This window comes from Podarcis gaigeae (assembly GCF_964106915.1).
Source record: "Podarcis gaigeae genome assembly, chromosome: 5".
In the NCBI taxonomy this organism is placed as follows: Eukaryota; Metazoa; Chordata; class Lepidosauria; order Squamata; family Lacertidae; genus Podarcis; species Podarcis gaigeae.
This window is the reverse complement of record NC_139681.1, coordinates 98191818-98215044: the sequence shown is the minus strand read 5'-3', so window position 1 is coordinate 98215044 and position 23227 is coordinate 98191818. Positions and strand designations below refer to the sequence as shown.

Sequence of the window (23227 nt, the reverse complement as noted above, 5' to 3'; positions counted from 1 at the left end):
TTTTCCACATAATTTTTGATGTATTCCTTCAAGATAGCCCACTCCTTATTCGCTTTTTGTACCATATCTCCTCCTATCCTCCCTGTTAGTTGGGCAATATGGAAGTATTCCATCATTTTAGATAGATGATATAGATAGATAGATAGATAGATAGATAGATAGATAGATAGATAGATGATAGATGATAGATAGATAGATAGATAGATAGATAGATAGATAGATAGATATAGATTAGATAGAGATAGATAGATGATAGATAGATAGATAGATAGATAGATAGATAGATAGATAGATAGATGATAGATAGATAGATGATAGATAGGTAGATAGATAGATAGATGATAGATAGATAGATAGATAGATAGATAGATAGATAGATAGATGATAGATAGATAGATGATAGATAGATAGATAGATAGATAGATAGATAGATAGATAGATAGATAGATAGATATAGATTAGATAGAGATAGATAGATGATAGATAGATAGATAGATAGATAGATAGATAGATAGATAGATAGATAGATAGATAGATAGATGATAGATAGATAGATGATAGATAGGTAGATAGATAGATAGATGATAGATATAGATAGATAGATAGATAGATAGATAGATAGATAGATGATAGATAGATAGATGATAGATAGATAGATAGATAGATAGATAGATAGATAGATAGATAGATATAGATAGATAGATAGATAGATAGATGATAGATAGATAGATAGATGATAGATAGATATAGATAGATAGATAGATAGATAGATAGATAGAGATAGATAGATAGATAGATAGATAGATAGATAGATAGATAGATAGATGAGAGACAGACTTTATTCGCATTAGCCAACGGAAATAGCAACATAAAACAAGCTATATATACAATTAAAAAGACAACAATGGGTAAACATTTTACATAACCAGCCTGTTTTAGTTGGGACGCTACTGCTTTTCCCATTTTTGGCAATCAATAACCTTGCCGCCGTAGTTGCATAGTTTATTTCATTTTCAAACTGTTACGGATTCTGTTATGTCGATCATCACCTGGGGGCTCCTCCCTTTTCTTTCTCTCTACCTGCATGCGCCCCACAGGGGACCCCTGCCCACTTGTGGAGCCTCCTGCCCACGGCAAGATTGAGCCCTCCCAGGCCACGTACACCTTCAAGGACCAGGTGGTCGTCAGCTGCAACACCGGATACAACGTCCTAAAGGTACGATGGGGGGGGAGGGCTATGGCGGCACTTAGAGCATCTTCTACCACTGTCCCACGTTCCCTTGCACATCCTAGAATTACAGAAGGCATTCCGGCTTCTGATTGGATCCCGGAATGTCCTGTTTCCCCCCTCCAGCGCCGCTGAGCTCAGGGGGGAGGATGAGTTTGCAGTGGTACCATGATGATGATGATTTATTTATTCATTTATTTATTTCCCATCCATCTGGCTGGGTTTCCCCTGCCACTCTGGGCGGCTCCCAACAGAATATTAAAAACACGATAAAACTTCAAGCATTAAAAACTTCCCTAAACAGGGCTGCCTTCAGATGTCTTCTAAAAGTCAGACAGTTGTTTATTTCCTTGACATCTGGTGACAGGGCGTTCCACAGGGTGGGCGCCACCACCGAGAAGGCCCTCTGTTCCCTGTATTTTTACTTCTCGCAATGAGGGAACTGCCAGAATACCCTCGGCGCTGGACCACAGTGTCCGGGCAGAACGATGGGGGTGGAGACGCTCCTTCGGATATACAGGACTGAGGCTCTTTAGGGCTTTAAAGGTCAGCACCAACACTTTGAATTGTGCTCGGAAACGTACTGGGAGCCAATGTAGGTCTTTCAGGGCTGGTGTTTCCATTCTCTCTCGTGGCACCAAAAAACACAGCTGCTGACTCGTGCAAGAGAGCAGCACCCAAAGACACGCGTCCCAGTTTACTCCAGTGGAATGTTGGAGAGTATGCTACTGGGAGCCCAGCTGAGGGCTCCATCACATTTGCCTCGTTGGTCCCAAAATTAACCAGTTGGAAAGGGGCGTTGCCCAGTGATAGAGCATCTGCTTTTCATGGAGAATGTCTCAGGTTTGATTCCTGGTATCATCAGTTGGGCTGGAAAGACCCACCCTGAAACCCTGGAGGACTGCTGCCAGCCAGTGCAGACAGTATCAGTTAGCTGGACCAATGGTCTCACTCAGCATATGGAAACTTCCATTGTTCCACTTTCAATGCTATAAAAAGGTAAAGGGACCCCTGACCATTAGGTCCAGTCGTGACCGACTCTGGGGTTGCGGCGCTCATCTCGCTTTATTGGCCAAGGGAGCCGGCGTGCAGCTTCTGGGTCATGTGGCCAGCATGACTAAGCCGCTTCTGGCGCACCAGACCAGCGCACAGAAACGGCATTTACCTTCCTGTCGGAGTGGTACCTATTTATCTACTTGCACTTTGACATGCTTTCGAACTGCTAGGTTGGCAGGAGCAGGGACCGAGCAACAGGAGCTCACCCCGTCGTGGGGATTCGAACCGCCGACCTTCTGATCGGCAAGCCCTAGGCTCTGTGGTTTAACCCACGGCGCCACCTGCATCCCTACTTCAATGCTATACCTTCTTGCTTAAAACATCTTGTTTTGCATTTTTGGTCATTAGCCTCTTTGGACTATGAACTGGAGGAAAGGCAGGGTTTTTTAAACACAAAAACCTAGAAGGGTCATCTAAAGGACCTCTTTATTAACCACCCACCCTGAAGAGTTTGCACAATGCCTGCATGGAGTTCAGATTACATTCAGCCTTTATTGAGCATTTGTTTACAGGGCAGTTATACAACAATTGGAAGCTGCTTTTTAATTACAGCTTCTAATTTTGTCTCATATATTTTAATTATTGCTTTTGACTAGTTCATTTCTATTACTATCTATTTCGAATCGCAACTGGGCAATAACTCATCCTGATTTTTTAACAGGGTGTTTAGATTTCACAGAATCATAGAATTCTGTGGGACCCCCAAGGGACATCTAGTCCAAGCCTGCGCAATGTAAGAATCTCAGCTAAAGCATCCATGACAGTTGGCCATCCATCCTCTGATTAAAAACCTCCAAGGAAGGAGAGTCCACAACCGCTCAAGAGAGTCTGTTCCACTGTCAAACAGCTCTTATTGTCGGAAAGTTCTTCCTGATATTTAGTTGGAATGTCCTATCTTGTGACCTGAAGCCATGGGTTCGAGTCCTATCTTCCGGAACAGGAGAAAACGAGCTTGTTCCGTCTTCCATGGGACAGCCCTTTGGAGATTTGAAAATGTCTTTCCTATCTCCTTTCAGTCCCCTCTTTTCCAGGCTAAACACCCCCAAATCCTACAGGCTTAGTTTCTTGAGGGTGCTCCCTCCAGAGCATAGCTGTCAACTTACAGATTTGAAAATAAGGGACCAGCAGCCAAAATAAGGGATTTTAGTCAACCAGCAGCCAAACGAAGCCTCAAGCAGTGGTTCCCACAGCGCAGCAACCCGGCAAAGGGGATGCAGCAAGGGAAACCACCGTCACCTCTCCGCTGGGAAGCGCTGAGCAAAGGCGAGTCCCCAGGCAATGCAACCAATTTGATCAGCACAAGGCATGCAAGCTCCACCCCCCAGTCGTTCTTAGACTCCTTATTGGGTGAGCAACGCAGCCAAGCAACACAGTTGGAGCCTCCCTCCTCCCTGGCCGGCAGGGAGGGAAGGAGAGGAGCTGCTTCCTTTGAAACCCGGGAAATTTAAGGGACATCATCAATAAGGGACAGCAGTGGGACACAGCGCTGGGATAAGGGACTTTCCCGCCAAATAAGGGACAGTTGACAGCTATGCTCCAGAGGTGTGATAAGGAAGCCTTCATAGCAGTTGCATTTTACCCCTCCCTCTTCCACAACGCTCCCCCGTTGCTTCTTTGCAGGATGGCGTGGAGAGCGAGACGTTCCAGATCGAGTGCATGAAGGATGGCTTGTGGAGCAACAAGGTCCCTATCTGCAAAAGTAAGCCCCTCTTTCCATCGTTTCCTAAGCGCTGGCGTAAAGGGACGCTCCTCGGATGAGATCAAAACATGCATCAACATTCTTCGTGTCTGGATTTGGTTGTCTAAACAAAATATGGTTTTAGCCAGCGCCGAAAAAAGCTCAGGGAAGGTGTCAATAGGCGGGGAGTTCCAGAGTTTAGGGGCTGCCACACTAAGCGATCAATTTCATACAAATGCAGAGCAGGTTTTACGTATGTGGCACCTGTAACAGATTGAATTGTCTGGTAGTTGTTTTTCTCTTTGACATCTGGTGGGAAGGTGTTCCACAGGGCGGGTGCCACTACCGAGAAGACCCTCTGCCTGGTTCCATGTAACTTGGCTTCTCGCAGTGAGGGAACAGCCAGAAGGCCCTCGGCACTGGACATCAGTGTCCAGGTAGAACGATAGGGGTAGAGACTCTCCTTCAGATATACTGGACCGAGGCCATTTAGGGCTTTAAAGGTCAGCACCAACACTTTGAATTGTGCTTGGAAACGTACTGGGAGCCAATGTAGGTCTTTCAAGACCGGTGTTATGTGGTCTCGGCAGCCGCTCCCAGTCACCAGTTTAGCTGCCGCGTTCTGGATTAGTTGTAGTTTCCGGGTCACCTTCAAAGGTAGCCCCACGTAGAGCGCATTGCAGTAGTCCAAGCAGGAGATAACCAGAGCATACACCACTCTGACGAGACAGTCTGTGGACAGATAGGGTCTCAGCCTACGTACCAGATGGAGCTGGGAGACAGCTGCCCTGGACACGGATTTGACCTGTGCCTCCATGGACAGCTGTGAGTCCAAAATGACTCCCAGGCTGCACACCTGGTCCTTCAGGGGCACAGTTGTCCCATTCAGGACCAGGGAGTCCTCCACACCCACCCGCCCCCTGTCCCCCGAAAACAGTACTTCTGTCTTGTCAGGATTCAACCTCAATCTATTAGCCGCCATCCATCCTCCAACCGCCTCCAGACACTCACACAGGACCTTCACCGCCTTCACTGGTTCTGATTTGAAAGAGAGGTAGAGCTGGGTATCATCCGCTTACTGATGAACACCCAGCCCAATGATTAAGGATTCCAGACTAATGAACACACAAGACCCACCCCCCTCCCCCGGGTACCGTTTAGCATGACTGAGTGTGATCAATAACTTAGTGCCTGCCCTCCTTGCTTGGGGATTTGAGGCTGTGCATCCTTTTATGAATGGCTCCTGGTGTTACTGGCTGCCTCCTGCATGCTCTCCCTCTCGCCGCCTGACTACTAATTCCTGCTTTCTCTTTTTCTGCTTCCTGCCCTTCCTTGCCCTTCTCTGGACTTTCCTCCCTCCCGTCCTCTTCTGCCTTCGGAACAGTTGCTGGAGCTGAAACAACAGACAACAGGACGGAGATCAAAGAGGAGGTGGAGCGCATGGCAGACTGACCAAGGTGTATTGCGCACGGCACCGTTCAGAGAGCGGGTGGTCCAAAGACCTTACATGGGGGCCACTTCTGCCACCACCCCAGTCAAATTTCAGGGGGGGCGCCAGCTCCCCTGTTTTTGCATTCATTCTGCCTGGGACCCTCTTCCTGCTCGGACACGCTCTTGACTCTGGGATTGGCGAGAGAGAAGGCAGGACATAGGCATCAATGCACGGCTTGAAACAAAAATGCTCTCCGTAACTGAGGGGAGTAACTCCAGCGATGGCTTCCACAGGCGTGGGGCATGCATGCGCTGCTTGCCTCTGGTTCTCTGCTTTGGGACACTCCATACCTGCATCCACCCGAATGAAAAAAAAAATATTTTTCAAGGACTGGCTGAGCTAACTCTGCTTTTCTTGGTGATGGGCTGTTCCACCCCCCCCCCCTTTGCTCAATGTTAACTCATTTCCTGACTTTTACCCCAGCACTGAGATGGAGGGTCCAAGTCTCTCTCTTTTAACATGGTGTTACTTCTATCGTTCTTGAATTCAACCGGCTGAAAAGCAAGTCTGGGGTGAGCGGTGGACCCCTTTAGATGCTTCAAATCCAGCAAGCATCAGTAAACGCATGGGGCAATTAGGATCGTAGCGGCAGGCCCCGCCTCTGACTTCCATGCGCTGACCACGTGCACCTTCAGATCTACTCATGGAAGCCAAAGTGGGTCCTCCAGAGGTCCTGTTTGTTGAGCGGTCATCTTGATTTGGTTGCACAAAGTTTATGCAGAAGTTAGACTATGGCCCCATCTCCCCTATGCACTTAAAGCACTGTGATGCCACGTTAAACAGTCACGATTTACCCCAGAGAATCCTGGGCAGTGTAATTTGTTAAGGGTGCTGAGAATTGGTAGGAGGCCTCTTATTCCCCCCCCCCCCCCCGAGCTGCAATTGCTAGAGCGGTTTAAGAATCAATCCATCTTCCAGGGAACTCTGGCACCCTTAAGGCAGTACAGCTACCAGGACTCTTCGTTGCAAAGCTCTATGTATCAATGAAGTGCGCTGCCCACTTTTAAAACTACTTCCATTTTACTTTTTGCTAATATGCAAAATTATGCTGACTGAAGGGCTGGCAGCTTTTCTTTCGCATCGTGCTCCGGTGCCTGACAGGCAGAAATCCAGAAAGCGAAGCTTTTCCTAGCATGAAAACACAGCGTTGGGGAAAATGGAACCTCCCTGATTTCTGTTTCTTGGGCAACAATTTTATCTGCATATCTGGTTTGGGGGGGGGGGAGTTGTTAAGTTTGGGTGCTTTGGGGGGGATTTTTAAAGCATTTTTTAAAACAAAAAAAACCTGCCCTACTTGCCATACATCTGGGTTTTCACAGACACTTTGCCAATTCAGCAAAAGTCCGCCCGGACAGCCATAGCAAACAGTGTACACAAAAAGGCAAAAAAAGAGCAGGTCCACTTATTACTCCCCCAGCTTAGAGACCCAAGCAGATGACCCCCATTCGAAAGATTCAGCTCCTCTAACTCAAAGAGAAGCATGAAGGAAAAGAAGTAAAGTCCCAAGATTGATCTCCACTGTCATGAGGCCAGCATCCAAATAAAAAAAGGAGATTAAATTTCAGAGGGAACGCACCCTCTCGCCACGAATCACACTCCAATTCCGGAAGGTCGAACACAGCAGCATACATTGCAAGGTGGCATAGCTACAATTCCTAGACGAGATGCATCGATTAAGGCAAGGTAGCTCTGCTCATCTAGACGTTAGGCATATTAGGTTTATTAGCAACTACAGTGGTGCCTCGCAAGACACAATTAATCTGTTCCGCGAGTCTCTTCGTCTAGCAGTTTTTTCGTCTTGCGAAGCATGGCTATTAGCGGCTTAGCGGATTAGCGCTATTAGCGGCTTAGCGGCTTAGCGGCTATTAATGGCTTAGCGGCTTTAAGAAAAAGGAAAAAAACTCGCAAGAACTTGCAAGACGTTTCGTCTTGCGAAGCAAGCCCATAGGGAAATTCGTCTTGCGAAGCACCTCAAAAAACGGAAAACTCTTTCGTCTAGCGAGTTTTTCGTCTTGCGAGGCATTCATCTTGCGGGGCACCACTGTATAGTAATGGAAGAGCCAGTTCACAAGCAAATGTATTTGCTGGCATTGGGCTGATTCACACATTATCTGTGGTTTCTGCATTGCAGGGGGTTGGACTAGAGGACCTCAGGGTCCCTTTAAACTCTACAATTCTGTGATTCTATGCTGTTCGGCAGGCACAGCCCATGTGGTGCCCTTTAGGTGTTGCTGAACTACAACTCCCATCATCCTTGGCAGCTGGCTGGGGTGGCTGGGGCTGATGGTCGTTGAAGTTCAATAGAATCTGGAGGGCATCACATTGACTCTCCCTTGTGTATGTATTGAGTCATAGGATCAAAAGCAATGCGAATGTTCAGTGATGTGTTTAACTTGTTAAGCCAATTGTGTGCAACACTCCAGGCCTGCTGTATTTGCAGGGGTGCACTTTGAATTGTGGATGGGGGATAAACTCGGTTCAGTTCACATTTAAAGGTGAGCGTACCTAATTCACACTTTCTGAAGCAGTGCGAGAGCCGTTGACACAGCCATCCTTCAAAATTCACGCTTTTCCTCATTTTGCAGAGCAGGTCTCCAGCCAAATAATGTAGACATAAATGCATATACCAGGGTAAAGAGGACACAGCAATGCATACATTCGTTAAAAGAACATACAAGAATGCATTGTATTAGAAGAAACTGGTTTTACAAAAAAAATTGTGTATACGATGCACAATCACACAGAAAAAAAATGTGTATATCAGGTGAAATTTGCACTAAAAATGTTGATGGGTTTTCACGAGGATTAGGATTAGGAAATGGGAAGAACCGCTTGGAAGATATTGCATTTGTTCCACTTTGTTGGTGGGGGGCCTGGGGGGGCCTTCGCAGTTCATCTTGGTTTGCATGCATAGCACTCATGCATCTTCCCGTTACTCATTCGTTTTTTAAAAAAAAACAATTTTTATTGGTTTTTTCACAGTTTTATACATTTTAACATAACCATTTCAAACATTAAAGTACAAGGTTCCTTTGAACCTTCGGACCTTCTTCCCTCCTTCCACGGGTTCCATGTTTAAGATTAAGTTTGCTGCAACTTTTACCATTATCCATCTATTCAATATCTATAATTATCATACAAAATTCCACCTTACAAATGCCATTACATCCCTGCCAGTGATTTTAACTGTTTACAGTGATAAATTACAAATTTGCTCCAGTCTTTAGAAAATACTTGATCTTCCTGGTTTCAGATCTTCCTCGTCAGTTTCGCCATCTCCACATACCCCATCAGTTTCATCTGCCATTTTTCTTTTGTTGATACCTCTCCTTCCTTCCATCTCTGGGCTAGGAGCGTTCTCGCTGCTGCTGTTGCATATATAAAAAGTCTTTTGTCTTCTCTTGGTAGCTCTTCGCCTGTTATACCTAGTAAAAAGGCTTCTGGTTTTTTAACAAATGCATTTTTAAACATTTTCTGGGAAATGATACATAATGAGCTAAAGTAAATGCACCCCACACTTTTCAAAGCATTTTCCAGCCAGGGTTTGTGGGCCTTTTTCGTGGGCTTTTGCACAAGGTGACAGAGGGTTTTAATCCACTTTCATTTCATGAGCCTGGTATGCCCACGAATTTATCCTGCAAAATACTGACAGTCTTGGGGGCAATATGTGTCCCTTGCCCAACACCACTTGGAGAGGGTCAAATCTCTTCAAAATGCTGGGGGGGAGGGGTTAAAGCCAAAATAGGACAAATTCAGCTCGATATCTCCTGGAGATTGAGAAAGGTACCATGAGGGCCAAGACGATGCCAGTTTGATTAATGAGTAGAATCAAAGAAGCCATTAGAGGCAAGAAGGCTTTCTTCAGAAAAAAGGAAACATTTGACCAAATTGGGAGAGCAGAAAGGCATACAAACATGGACAAAAGAAATACAAGCAGACAGCAAAGAGAGTTAAAAGGGGAAAAAAGAAACTGAGGAACACACTGCTAAAACCTAAAAACTGCACAGGAACAAAATTCTTTAAATGTATCAGTCTTCTTCTTTGGCGATCACTTATAGCCGAGTAAGATTGTCTTCCATAAACACAGTTTTAACAGTTGGGCTGTAAGTGTCTGTGGAGGCCAATTCTGGATCCACACATCCTTCCACAGTGGGGATGTAGGTTTCCAGGCAGGAGGTGGCCACAGTGCCTTCCTCTTATCGCATTTCTCCCTTTCATCCTGAGTTTGAGCGTTTTCAAAGCCCATGACACCTTTGGCAAAGGCTGTTCTCAAACTGGAGCACTCGCAGGCCAGTGTTTCCCAGTTGTCAGTGTTTATACTACATTTTTAAAGATTTGCCTTGAGACAGTCTTTAAACCTCTTTTGTTGACCACCAGCATTACGCTTTCCATTTTTAAGTCTGGAATAGAGTAGTTGCTTTGGAAGACGATCATCAGGCATCTGCACAACATGACCAGTCCAACGAAGTTGAAGTTGAAGAATCATTGCTTCAACACTGGTGATTTTTGCTTCTTCCAATACACTGGCATTAGTTCGCCTGTCTTCCCAAGTGATGTGTAAAAATTTTCAGAGACATCATTGATGGAATCTTTTGAGGAGTTGGAGATGGCGTTTATAAGTGATCTATGTTTCCAAAGCATACAGTAAGGTTGGTAGTACAATAGCTTTGTAAATGAGTATTTTGGTTTCCCTGTGAATGTCCCGGTCCTCAAACACTCAGTCGGGAGAAAGCTGCACTTGGAGACAGGAGCAAAGGAAGGCGCTGTGACACCCGGGGTGGGCATTGCTACATAGGGTGCATGTGCGGCATCGCTATGTACGTTGCATGCACTGTATGTAATGACGCTGCACATGTGCTGTATAGTGGTTTGCCGCCGGCACCGCTCTAGCGCCTTACGGACGCTGCCAAGATCCCTCTGTCGCTGCTACTGCCAAAAACAGAGGATCCCCCGCATGCGGCTGCGGCGGCGTGATGGCTGCTCGTGCCACCACGAGCCCCCGCAGGTTGACTTCTTGTCATCCCTGCAGACATGGAACCCGGGGCGCCCTGCCTGCTCCCCCCACCCCCCCGGTTGCAACACCACTGGTTGCAGAGCTCAGATGATGCTGGATTTTGGCATCAATGCCGGCCCTTGTGGAAAGATCCAGCAACTGAAAAATGCATCAGTAACAAGAGACCAGCTAGTGAGGCAGTTGGATGGCAAAGGAATCTAAAGTGTGCTGAAGGAGAATAAGGAGTTTGCAGAGAAGCTGAAAGGATTTTTTACGGTAAAATCCTGTGCCCGAACTAACTTTCACAGGAAAGGAGTCTGAGGAACTGAATAGGGTTGGCATATGGACATAGCTGGAATACTTCAGCTGGAAGCAGTGTCAGGGCAGAAATCTCTTAGTTTTACCCAAAAAATCTTCCACTCAGCTGAGAATGCTTGAAGAACTCAAAAGTGAAATTGCTCACCCACTAACAAAAATTATGTATGTAACTTGTCCCTGAGATCAGCCTCTGTACTGGAGCACTGCAAACTGGCCAGTGCAACACTGATTTTTATTTTTTTAAGGTTCCAGGGGGATCTCAGATACTATAGGCTAGTTAGGTTAATGTTATTGCTGCCTCCAACTGTGAAGGCAGAACACAGCCGTTGTGGTTGGAAGCCATCGATTTCCCTCTCCTCTGTGAAGTTGTCTAATCCTCTTTGAAAGCTATCCTAGTCGGAGACCACTGCTGTCTCCTGTGGCAGGGAGTTCCATAGTTCTTTGTGGTTGGCCACACTGGGAAGAGAATGTCGGGCTATGATGGGCAACTGACCCAGAAGCAGATTTGGGTGACCGGTTCTCCCACACTGGGCACCGAGCTAAGTGGGGCACTGCAAAGTGTCACAATTATGATGTAGTAAAGGTAAAGGTAAAAGGTAAAGGACCCCTGGACGGTTAAGTCCAGTCAAAGGAGACTATGGGGTTGCGACACTCATCTCGCTTTCAGGCCGAGGGAGCTGGCATTTGTCCACAGACAGCTTTCCGGGTCATGTGGCCAGCAGAACTAAACCGCTTCTGGCGCAACGGGACACCGTGACGGAAGCCACAGCGCACGGAAATGCCATTTACCTTCCCACCACAGTGGTACCTATTTATCTGCTTTCACTGGAGTGCTTTCGAACTGCTAGGTTGGCAGGAGCTGGGACCGAGCAACAGGAGCTAACCCTGTCGCAGGGATTCAAACCGCCAACCTTCCAATCGGCAAACCCAAGAGGCTCAGTGGTTTAGACCACAGCGCCACCCACATCCCTTTTTATGATGCACACGCAAAACAGAAGGTGGGAGGCAGGGGGTGAATTTTGGCCTCGCAGAGGATGCCACCAAAATTTGAAAGACCATCGTTTACCCTGGACTAGCCTCATTCCGCAAGGCTCTTCTCCTTCACCAGGTGAAATATACTCCGAGTCGAGTGTGAATTTCATGCTCTTTATTCAGCTCATAGTAGCAGTGAATGAAACTTTCTCCAAAACGTCGCTCCATATATACATCATTTACACAATGGGCCCCAAGTGATAGGCTACTTCCGGGCTGCTCCTGCAGGCCAATCAGGTCGCTGATTCACGTCCACCTGGAGCTGGATTGGGTGGCTCCTGCGGACCAATCAGACTGCTGCATTCTGGATCCTATTGTTCTAGGATTCAGCTCAGTACATAACACCACTTCCACTCAAAATGAGTAAAGCATCACATTTGGCAACGTCAATCATGTGCCTCAACAAACGCAGGGGAAAGTTCCCAAATGATGCTCAAGGCAGTTGTGTTATTTCATCCTTCGTATTTTCCACCAGACATCTGGAGGTGGTGGCGGAGGAGAAGGAAGCACAGGCCATCTGCTTGGCCCACTGTGAAAATCTGTCGCCTCCACGTTGGCAAAGCAAATCTGTCCCTGGGAGAATACTCTGGGGACAACTCTGAGAGGAAAACATTGCCTCCCCACCCCCAGCCTTCACCACGGCACATAGCGGCCCATCTGTTTCTCTTGGCTGAGTGATGAGAGCAGCCCTTTGCGTCGAGGAATGCAGAGACACTGGGATTACTCAATGACAATATCTCTGCTCAAGAAAAGGGGTGGAAATAGCTGTCTCATAAGCACACAGGACGTAAGTGGGGGAATTTTTGGTCCCTTTGCTTGTTTCCATGGCCACCCACCACTGCTGTTTTACACTCAATTTCTTTCCTTAAAAAATAATAATATTGAAAACAAAAAAAATCCTTCCAGTAGCACCTTAAAGACCAACTAAGTTAGTTCTTGGTATGAGCTTAGTTCTTGGTATGAGCTTTCGTGTGCATGCACACGAAAGCTCATACCAAGAACTAACTTAGTTGGTCTTTAAGGTTCTACTGGAAGGAATTTTTTTGTTTTGACTAGGGCAGACCAACACGGCTACCTATCTGTAACTAATAATATTGAAGTAAATGAAACAAATGGATACGGTGAAAATAATAGAGGTACAAAAAAGCAGTGCAGCATATTGAGAAGAGACGTCACATTTTGCTGGTAGAGTACAAGGTGATATGATAGCCATCTTCAAATATCTGAAGGGCTGTCCCATGGAAGCAAGCTTGTTTTCTCCTGCTCTGGAGGGTAGGACTCGAACCCATGGCTTCAAGTTGCAAGAAAGGAAATTACGATATGATACAATAATCTTTATTGTCATTGTCCCATACAGAACAACGAAATTGAAAAATCTACATCAGACATTCAAAAACCAACAATCCCAGCTATCCCCACCTGGTTGGCCCCCTAAAAACTCTGATACCCCATTTTTAAATACAATACACTCCCACAAAGACTACCTTACACTGCATTTAAAACCAAAATCGCATTTGGATAGCAACTGTTTCTCAGGCGGCTAGTCCTAGTCTTTATAACCCTGTGGAACGCGGGTGGCGCTGTGGGTTCAACCACAGAGCCTAGGACTTGCCAATCAGAAGGTCAGCGGTTCGAATCCCCGTGACGGAGTGAGCTCCCGTTGCTCGGTCCCTGCTCCTGCCAACCTAGCAGTTCGAAAGCACGTCAAAGTGCAATCAGATAAATAGGTACCGCTCCAGCGGGAAGGTAAACGGCGTTTCTGTGCGCTGCTCTGGTTCGCCAGAAGCAGCTTAGTCATGCTGGCCACATGACCCGGGAGCTGTACGCCGGCTCCCTTGGCCAATAAAGCGAGATGAGCGCCGCAACCCCAGAGTCGGCCACGACTGGACCTAATGGTCAGGGGTCCCTTTACCTTTTACCTTACCTTCTTCCAGAAGGCAGAAACTGAAAGAGAGCATTTCCGGGGTGCGCACTATCCTGCACTATTTCTGCAGTTTTCTTATGACACCTGGAAGCATAGACTTGATCCAAGGTGGGAAGAGTGCACCCAATTATTCTCTCCACAGTCTTTACATTATGACTGAACATTAGGAATAGCTTTCTGGTGTAAGAGCTGTTGGAAAGTGGAACAGACTCCCTTGGGAGGTGGAGAGTTCTCCTTCCTTAGAGACCTTTAAGCAGAGGTTGGATGGCCACCTTTCAGAAGATTCTTTACCTGTGATTCCTGCATTGCAAGGGGTCAGACTAGATGGCCTTTGGGTCCCTTCCAGCCCTACAATTCTATTATTCTATAAATAGGAAAGCCAAATTTCACATTGTACCATGGAGCGGGAGTCCTGGGTGTCTGCATGTGTTGTATAAAAGATAAAATCCTACCAAACAGCATAGATCTACTCTCCCCATGTGTTGGGAGATGTGGCTTTATCTGCACTTAGGTGAATTAATTTCTTCCCTAATGATGGGATGGTTCAAATTTATCTTTCTTTGCTGGAGTTTGGGGGAGCTGTTTATGAGCCCATTCCAGGAAGTACTCCGGGTTTCTCCAGCCTAAAGGTCATCGGCTCTATGGCGAAACCCAGGAGGGGAGGGGAGGGGGGGACATTTTAGCTAGATCTCCCTACACCCACACATTGCTTCCCAATCACCGGTACCCAAATATTCGAAAGGCAAACAGTTCTTCCTGTCTCTGGCAATCTCTCTTGTGCAATGGACATTCTCTGCTTTGAGAAATCCATGTGATATGTAACCTGGCCTGGCCTTCCCCAGTCTTTGCTATCCTTTCTACCATTCACCAATCATTATTTTCTCTTCCCAAAATGCCCTTGTTGGTGGGAAAGGCAAGATTAGGCAGTTGGCTAAAGGAAAAGAAAAGAGAGCAAATTCTTCCTCGCTAGCTCAAATGCGCATACTCGAAGCCTCTCAGAAGCGTGAGAAAGATCCATAGAAGCTGAGGAAATACCGTATTTTTTGCACCATAACACTCACTTTTTTCCTCCTAAAAAGTAAGGGGAAATGTCTGTGCGTGTTATGGAGGGAATACCTATGGGTGGCATGCCTACGGATTTTCCTCCTCTAAAAACTATGTGCGTGTTATGGTCGGGTGCGTGTTATAGAGCGAAAAATACGGTAGGTGCTGGAATAAATTCTGTATTTTATTTTAATGAGTCCGTTCCCCTTCCATTTTTCAACTATGCTATGCGGGAGATCCAGGTGGTATCATGTGCTGGACCCTATAGAGGGTTTGCCCAGAACAGTCACCAGTAGTTGCCTGCTAATAATAATAATAATAATAACAATAATAATTTTATTTATACCCCGCCCTTCCTGGTTCAAAAACTGGCCTCAGGGTGGCTAACAACAAATTTAAAACACTTTAAAACACTCAATTATAAAAACAGCATAAAATAGAGTATAAAAACATGAATGACAATAAAAATCAAAAATCAATTAGATAATCCCCAGCGCTAGCTGGCTGAATTGGTCCTACTTGGGCTAATGAGGGGGCCAGGGGAGAATTAGCTGTGGGGTCTCAGAGCGGGTGATCTTCATAAAAGGGGAGGGGGAAGGAAGAGAAGGGAAATAAAAGATCAGGCTGAATTCAAATTAAAGGCCAGGCGGAATAGCTCTGTCTTACAGGCCCAACAGAAGGAGATTAAATCCTGCAGGGCCCTTGTCTCATGGAACAGAGCATTCCAATAGGTCGGAGCCATCACTGAGAAGGTCCTGGCCCTGGTGGAGGATAGTCTGACTTCCTTAGGACCTGGGACCTCTAAACTATGGTTATTCATGGACCTTAAGGTCTTCTGTGGGGCAGACCAGGAGAGGTGGTCCCATAAATACGAGGGCCCTAAGCCACAAAGGGCTTTAAACACACCCTGAAACCAGAATTCTGTGTGAGCCAATGAAAAACTGAACTGCAGAGTTGGAGGGGACCCCCAAGGACCATCTAGTCCATCCCCCTGTGGACCAAGGGCATAGTTCAGTGGGAGAGTATCCACTTTGCATGCAGAAGGTCCCTGAACGTTGCATCTCTGGTCGGGCTGGAAAGGAGCCCAGTCTGAAACCCTGCAAGCCAGAATAGATGATACTGCCCTAGGTATAGGTAAAGAGACCCCTGACCAGTAGGTCCAGTCGCGGACAACTCTGGGTTTGCGGCTCTCATCTCGCTTTACAGGCCGAGGGAGCCGGCGTACAGCTTCCGGGTCATGTGGCCAGCAGGACTAAGCCACTTCTGGCGAACCAGAGCAGCGCACAGAAACACCGTTTACCTTCCTGCCAGAGTGGTACCTATTTATCTACTTGCACTTTGACGTGCTTTCAAACTGCTGGGTTGGCAGGAGCAGGGACCGAGCAACGGGAGCTCACCCTGTTGCAGGGATTCGAACTGCTGACCTTCTGATCAGCAAGTCCGAGGCTCTGTGGTTTAAACCACAGCGCCACCCGCGTCCCTGAGACTGCCCTAGGTGGGCCAATATTATGACACAGCTTCCTATGTGCATATGGTCCAGCATTCCTCCCCCCTATCAGCTAGCAGGCATTAGCTGCCCAGCCAGAAATGGGTCCATCAGTGGATCAGCTCACCTGTTCTCTCCATCCCTTATGCAGAAATTCCCCCTTGCAATGTCTCCTTCAATGCCTGATATAAATATGCAACTCCAACCAACTAAAAATAGGCCAGGCTTCATTTGCCATTAATTAACATAATTCTTTGCATCTCACCTCTTCCCTTGCAAATTTCTCCTCTCGCAAGTTTACTGAGTTCCTTGCACCTTCCTTCTCCACACCCCCCCCCTTCCCAGGTGATTAAAATCCTCCTTTTCAAAGTTTTCAGCTTCAGGGAAACCTTTTTGCTGCGTAGAGTTCTCTCTTCCTCGTTGACCTGAATTCCGGAGGGTAGGACACCACTGAGAGGAAATTGGACGCTTTCGGGACGGCACGGGGGCCAGGCCTTCTTTCCTTCCAGCTGCTCTGCCCCCTGGGGCTAATGCCAGGTGTTAAGTCGTGGGTGAACATATCAGACGACACAGCGAGTCTTCAAACAGCTCTTGTTTATTCACAGGCCAGAACTGAACTGAACTGAAGGGTTCAGCCAGCCTGCTTATAAAGAGCTCCACTAGAATGCAACAGTAACCACTTTCTGTAACTATCTAATCACTGAACGTCACTTTCAATCCCTTATTTGCATATGTGGACCTGAGTGAAAACTATCCACAGTATCCCCCTGCTGGCCCAGGGTGAGAACTTCAGTACATAACACCAGGTATGGCCCAGAGGGACCCAGTGTCAGGGACTGGCAGGGCTCTGGTGCTGAGGCAAATGGGCTGGAGACTGAGCCAGGAGAGGGGGGAGAGTGATTTACGATGATACCCAGCTCTACCTCTCTTTCAAATCGGAACCAGTGAAGGCGGCGAAGGTCCTGTGTGAGGCTGTCTGGAGGCTGTTGGAGGATGGGTGGCGGCTGACAGGTTGAGGTTGAATCCTGACAAGACAGAAGTACTGTTTTGGGGGGACAGGAGGCGGGTGGGTGTGGAGGACTCCCTGGTCCTGAACGGGGTAACTGTGCCCCTGATGGACCAGGTGCACAGCCTGAGAGTCATTCTGGACTCACAGCTGTCCATGGAGGCGCAGGTCGATTCTGTGTCCAGGGCAGCTGTTTACCAGCTCCATCTGGTACGCAGACTGAGACCCTACCTGCCCACAGACTGTCTCGCCAGAGTGGTGCATTCTCCAGTTATCTCCCGCTTGGACTACTGCAATGAGCTCTACGTGGGGCTCCCTTTGAAGGTGACCCAGAAACTACAACTAATCAAGAATGTGCAGCCACCGAGACCATATAACGCTGGTCTTGAAAGACCTACACTGGCTCCCAGTACGTTTCCGAGCACAATTCAAAGTGTTGGTGCTGACCTTTCAAGCCCGAAATGTCCTTGGCCCAGTAGACCTGAAGGAGCGTCTCCACCTCCATTGTTCTGCCCGGACACTGAGGTCCAGCGCCGAGGGCCTTCTGGTGGTTCCCTCGCTATGAGAAGCCAAGTTATAGGAAACCAGGCAGAGGGCCTTCTCAGTAGTGGCACCCGCCCTGTGGAATGCCCTCCCACCAGATGTCAAAGAGAAAAACAACTACCAGATTTTTAGAAGACATCTGAAGGCAGCCCTGTTTAGGGAAGCTTTTAATGTTTAATAGGTTATTGTATTTGAGTGTTCTGTTGGAAGCCGCTCAGAGTGGCTGGAGAAACCCAGCTAGATGGGTGGGGGTTCATCTATTTATTTATTTATGGCGTTCAGTGCCAGCCAGGAGCCAGGGCAAGGGGGAGTGGAAGGGGCAGAGCTGTCAATGACAGATAGGAAGGGGACCTGTCAGAGGTGGAGGAAGAGACTGATCAGGCAAGGGAGGGCAAATCCCTGCCATCTCCTGCTGGACCGCTATATCCTGAAAAAGGAAAACCAACTCTTATCACCTCCGATGTCCCTGAAGGAAGTTGGTGTCTTGCCAAATGCAAGGCGGTTCTTTTCTTTGGAATTTAGAAGCAATACAAAACGCAAGTGAGAAGAAGATTTTATTCCTAACTAGCAAGCAATATATAAGGGAAGGTAAATGGTAAAGGTGGCACTGTGGGTTAAACCACAGAGCCTAGGACTTCCAATCAGAAGGTTGGTGGTTCGAATCCCTGCGACAGGGTGAGCTCCCGGTGCTCGGTCCGTGCCCCTGCCAACCTAGCAGTTCGAAAGCACATCAAAGTGCAAGTAGATAAATAGGTACCGCTCCGGCGGAAAGGTAAATGGTGTTTCCGTGCGCTGCTCTGGTTCGCCAGAAGCAGCTTACTCCTGCTGGCCACATGACCCGGAAGCGAGATGAGCACCGCAACCCCAGAGTCAGCCACGACTGGATGGACCTAATGGTCAGGGGTCCCTTTAACTTTACCTTTACCTAAAAGGTAAAGGGCCGCTGTATGGTTAAGTCCAGTCAAAGGCGACTATGGGGTTGCGGCGCTCATCTCACTTTCAGGCCGAGGGAGCCGGTGTTTGTCCACAGACAGCTTTCCGGATCATGTGGCCAACAGGACTAAACCGCTTTTGGTGCAATGGAACACCGTGACGGAAACCAGAGCGCATGGAAGTGCCATTTACCTTCCCGCCAGAGAGATACCTATTTATCTGCTTGCACTGGTGTGCTTTTGAACTGCTAGGTTGGCAGGAGCTGGGACAGAGCAACGGGGGCTCACACCGTTGCAGGGATTCAAACTGCCGACCTTCCAATCGGCAAGCCCAAGAGGCTCAGTGGTTTAGACCACAGCGCCATCCACGTCCCCAGCAAGCAATATATATATATACATACCAGGACATGCACTTGGAAGTCCCGAAGTAGTGGCGAAGTGACTCTCCGTGGTAGCTTAGATTAGACAGCCCTGCAACTGAGCAGTCTGTGCACGAGCTTCTAAATCACCCTCTCCAAACCATTTGATTTTATAGATAGCCACCTCCTTTCAATGTCCCACAATAACAATTTCTAACATTAATTAGGACATCAGAGATTAGGACATCAGAGAAGGTCACCAGGGAAAAGGAAGGAACAGAGGCAGGAAGGGTAACCATGTTTGAATCGCTGCCTCCTCGATATACAACTGGTCTTCCGGTTGGGTTTTCCCATACAGTTGATAGGGGAGTCAGCCCTCTTTCAAGGCCCCCTGTGTTCCTAGACATGGATTCTGGATCCTGCAAACAAGGTGGGGAAACGCTGCACAACCAATATAGAACAAATTATTTTCTTCTGCAAAAAAGAAAAAAGGAAAAACACAGCGACACTCAAACAGAGAGAGCAGATACTCTTGCGTAACTGGAATCAAGGATGCAAGTTAAACCAATTAAATTAAACCTGTCGGTGTTAAATAAGAACAAATTGTGCAACCCTCGTTTGCTTCATTCTTTCAAAGCACAGCACCGGCCTCTCTAGGGAGTGGGGCCTGGGGAGGTTCAAACTTTCTTCTACGCAAACAGACTTTGCTCTACACGAAGGCTCAGAGGCGGTCATAAAACTATCACTCAAGAATGCAGTGCGCAAAGTGCAATCATCTGTGCAAAGTGCAATCATTCCAGACTGCAAAAAGTCAGCCCATCATATCCAGTAAGCTGCAAGGAACATCCAATCTTATAACTGGCACCCTCCCCGCAGTGGCGGAGGAACCCTCTCTGGCACCCGGGGCAGGACACTGAGGGATGGGGCACCCCGTACAGAGTGCGCTTGTGTGGTATACCGTACGGAGTGCACACGCACAGCCACCATACGGGCTGCCGCACATGCGCACTCCATACAGGATGCCACACATGTTAAGTTGTGGGTGGACATATCAGATGACACAGCGATTCTTCAAACAGCTCTTGTTTATTCACAGGCCAGAACAGAACTGAACTGAAGGGTTCAGCCAGCCTGCTTATATAGAGCTCCAGTACAACGCAACTGTAACAGTTTTCTAAAACTATCCAATCACTGAACATCCCTTATTTGCATAACTATCTACAGTATCCCCCTGCTGGCCCAGGGTGAGAACTTCAGTACATAACAACACATGTGCACTCTGTACGGGCTGCCACTTGTGCACGGCGGCCATACAGGCTGCGCATGTGCGGCAGCCCATACGGATGGCGCGCAAGTGGCGCCCATAAGCCCTTGGCTGCTCTACAGCTGGGGGGAGGCAGGGGCCATTTGTGGCACCCGAGACGGACCACCCTCTCCGCCCCCCACTTTGTACGCCCCTGCCTCCCTGTCCCAGTGCAAGCCTGAGGACCGCATTGCATCCTGGGGTGGGTTTTCTTATGTCACAGCTCCCACCCTTAAGCATCAGACCATAAGAAGAAGAGCCCTGGGACTGGATCAGGCCCATGTCAATAAGGTGCCTCTGGGAAGCCTACAAGCAGGCCTTCAGCCGGGTCGCCTTTTCCCATCCATGCTTTCCAAGAGACCAAGAGAAGGGGCTGCTCTGAAGATCCCAAAAGCTGGGCAGGTTCTTGTAAGGGGATACAGATAGCCTGGACCTATTCCATGTAGGGTTTTGTAGGTTGTGATTAGCATTTTGAATTGTGCCCAGAAACAGGCAGACGTGGAGCTACCTGCTCTGGCACTCAGAGCGGCATGGGGGCGGGGCTAGCCAGCCCGTGGGGGCGGAGTTAGCCACCCGCAACTGTAAGCCTCCCTAGCCTGGTGAGCGTCAGGGGGAGCCACCCACCCAGCGAGTGTCCCTAGCTGCTTGCCACCCATGTGGCAAGCGTCCAGGGGTGCTTCCCGCATGGTGGGGGGTGCGGCGATGTCACCCCCCTCAGGGATGACACCTGGAGCGGGCTGCACCCCCCTTCCTCCACCAGTGGAAACAGATGGGCACAGCCAGTAGAGCTCTGTTATTGTAGCAAGCAAATTGTCTGCCCTCTATAACCAGCGCCCATCAGCAATCTGGCTAGTAGCTGCAATTTCCCTCCTTGACCAGCTGGCATTACAAAGATGGACGCTGGACTTTTTTGAAGGGGGCAGGGGATCGCTTTAGAGCCACAAGACTCCAAGTTAATTCTCAGAGGCTTTTTTTTCCAAACCCTCCCCTCTGCTCGGCTTTCCAGTTGCAGACTGCAAGGCGCCACGAGAGCTGGACCACGGCTTTGTCACCTTCTCCACCCGACACAACCTGACCACGTACCAGTCGGCGATCCAGTATTCCTGCCAGCATCCATACTACGAGATGGTCCCCAACGTCACAGGTGAGAGCGGCTGTCCTGCGGTGGGGGGGGGGGTGTCCGGTTTGCATGCTGGGTGGGCAGCAGCGACTGGACAAGGGATAAGCAGCATTCACAGAAGACCACAAAGAGCTGGTAAGATGGTCAAGAAATGTAGCTGGTCCAGGAGCCTGTGCTCAAGAGTTGCCTTCTAAAGGCCACTAGGAAGCCCGCAAGCAGAGTACAATGGCTATTTGTCCGCAATAAGTTATCCAATATTTGCAGGTAGAGTGCCCCTGTACGTGGAGGCTCCACTAGCTGTTGTGGCTCATAGCCACTGGCAAACAGAGGGTGGGGATTTAAGAGCATGTTAAGTTTGTTGTTGTTTAGTAGTTTAGTCTTGTCCGCCTCTTCGTGACCCCCTGGACCAGAGCACGCCAGGCCCTCCTGTCTTCCACTGCCTCCCGCAGTTTGGTCAAACTCATGCTGGTAGCTTCGAGAACACTGTCCCACCATCTCGTCCTCCGTTGTCCCCTTCTCCTTGTGCCCTCCGTCTTTCTCAACCTCAGGGTCTTTTCCAGGGAGTCTTCTCTTCTCATGAGGTGGCCAAAGTACTGGAGCCTCAGCTTCAGGATCTGTCCTTCCAGTGAGCACTCAGGGCTGATTTCCTTCAGAAGGGATAGGTTTGATCTTCTTGCAGTCTACGGGACTCTCAAGAGTCTCCTCCAGCACCAGAATTCAAAAGCATCAATTATTCAGTGATGAGCTTTCTTTATGATCCAGCTCTCACTTCCATACATCACTACTGGGAAAACCATAGCTTTAACTATACGGACATTTGTTGGCAAGGTGATGCCAACATGTTAAGTAGATATGTTCAATTGTGAGAGGAGGGGGAATCCAGGAGGGGGAATCCAGCAGCATTTTGGTGTAGTAGTTCACTTTGAACTGGCTTCTGTGGGCATGTACTGGTCAGCGCCAGTGTCGTCACCGACACTCAAATCCCCAGTGCAGTTTTCCAATTGTTTTCAAAATGGTTCCAGTTCCACTGAGCAGAAAGCTCATCTCACATTCGATTTGCTTATACGTATGTCGCTGCCAGGTGGAATTCAGGCCCTGGCTCAGAAGCCACCGTAACCAGCATTGAGAGTTCTCCTCCTGTCTTCGGTCTCTGTGTGAGGAGAGGCAGGACATGCATTGCATTCTTAGGAAATCACCTTCCTGCGCCTTCAGGGCCATTCCAGCTTTCCCTTCTGACAGCAGCGCTGCAGAAGTATTGATTTTGTCTCCGTGCCTTTGCCTAGCAATATCCTGTGTCAGGCCTGTTGCCTGGGGCTGCTTCCTTGCACTTCTAAAACATCTCTTGTTGTCACGGAAGATAAGCCTACCGATGGCTACTAGTGGGGATGGCTGCACGCAATGCCTTCGTTTTCAAACAGAGGTTCCCCCCAGTTTCCAGCCCATCTCTATTCCTTCCCTCCCTCAGCAGTCTTCTTCATCGCTGGCTATAGATCTCAACTGCATTTGGAATATTTTGTAGCGTTCTGGTCGCGTCACCTCACAAAGGAGATTATAGGGTTGGGAGAAGGTTCGGAAGGGAACAACCAAAACAATCAAGAGAATAGAATTTTAGAATCTTGGATTGAAATACTTGATTGTCACTTGTACAACTTGTATACAGTGAGATTACACGAGCACCCGCCACTCAGCAATCTTAGTCTTAATTCCCCTCGT

The 23227-nt window shown here is 48.1% G+C and overlaps 1 protein-coding gene across 4 annotated transcripts in view; it reads left to right on the top strand.

Moving 5' to 3' along the window:
- Positions 1–23227, top strand: part of MASP1 (MBL associated serine protease 1) — a 112363-nt gene that overhangs the window by 50674 nt on the left and 38462 nt on the right. For 3 of the 4 annotated variants that reach the window (XM_083739479.1, XM_083739481.1, XM_083739480.1), the window contains exons 7-9: positions 1098–1216; positions 3905–3983; positions 21401–21538. In XM_083739479.1, the coding sequence (XP_083595605.1) occupies positions 1098–1216; positions 3905–3983; positions 21401–21538 (336 nt within the window). Of the gene's footprint in view, positions 1–1097; positions 1217–3904; positions 3984–5346; positions 7192–7503; positions 8598–21400; positions 21539–23227 lie in introns of those variants that run through there. The other variant, XR_014564345.1, reaches the window with a different exon arrangement.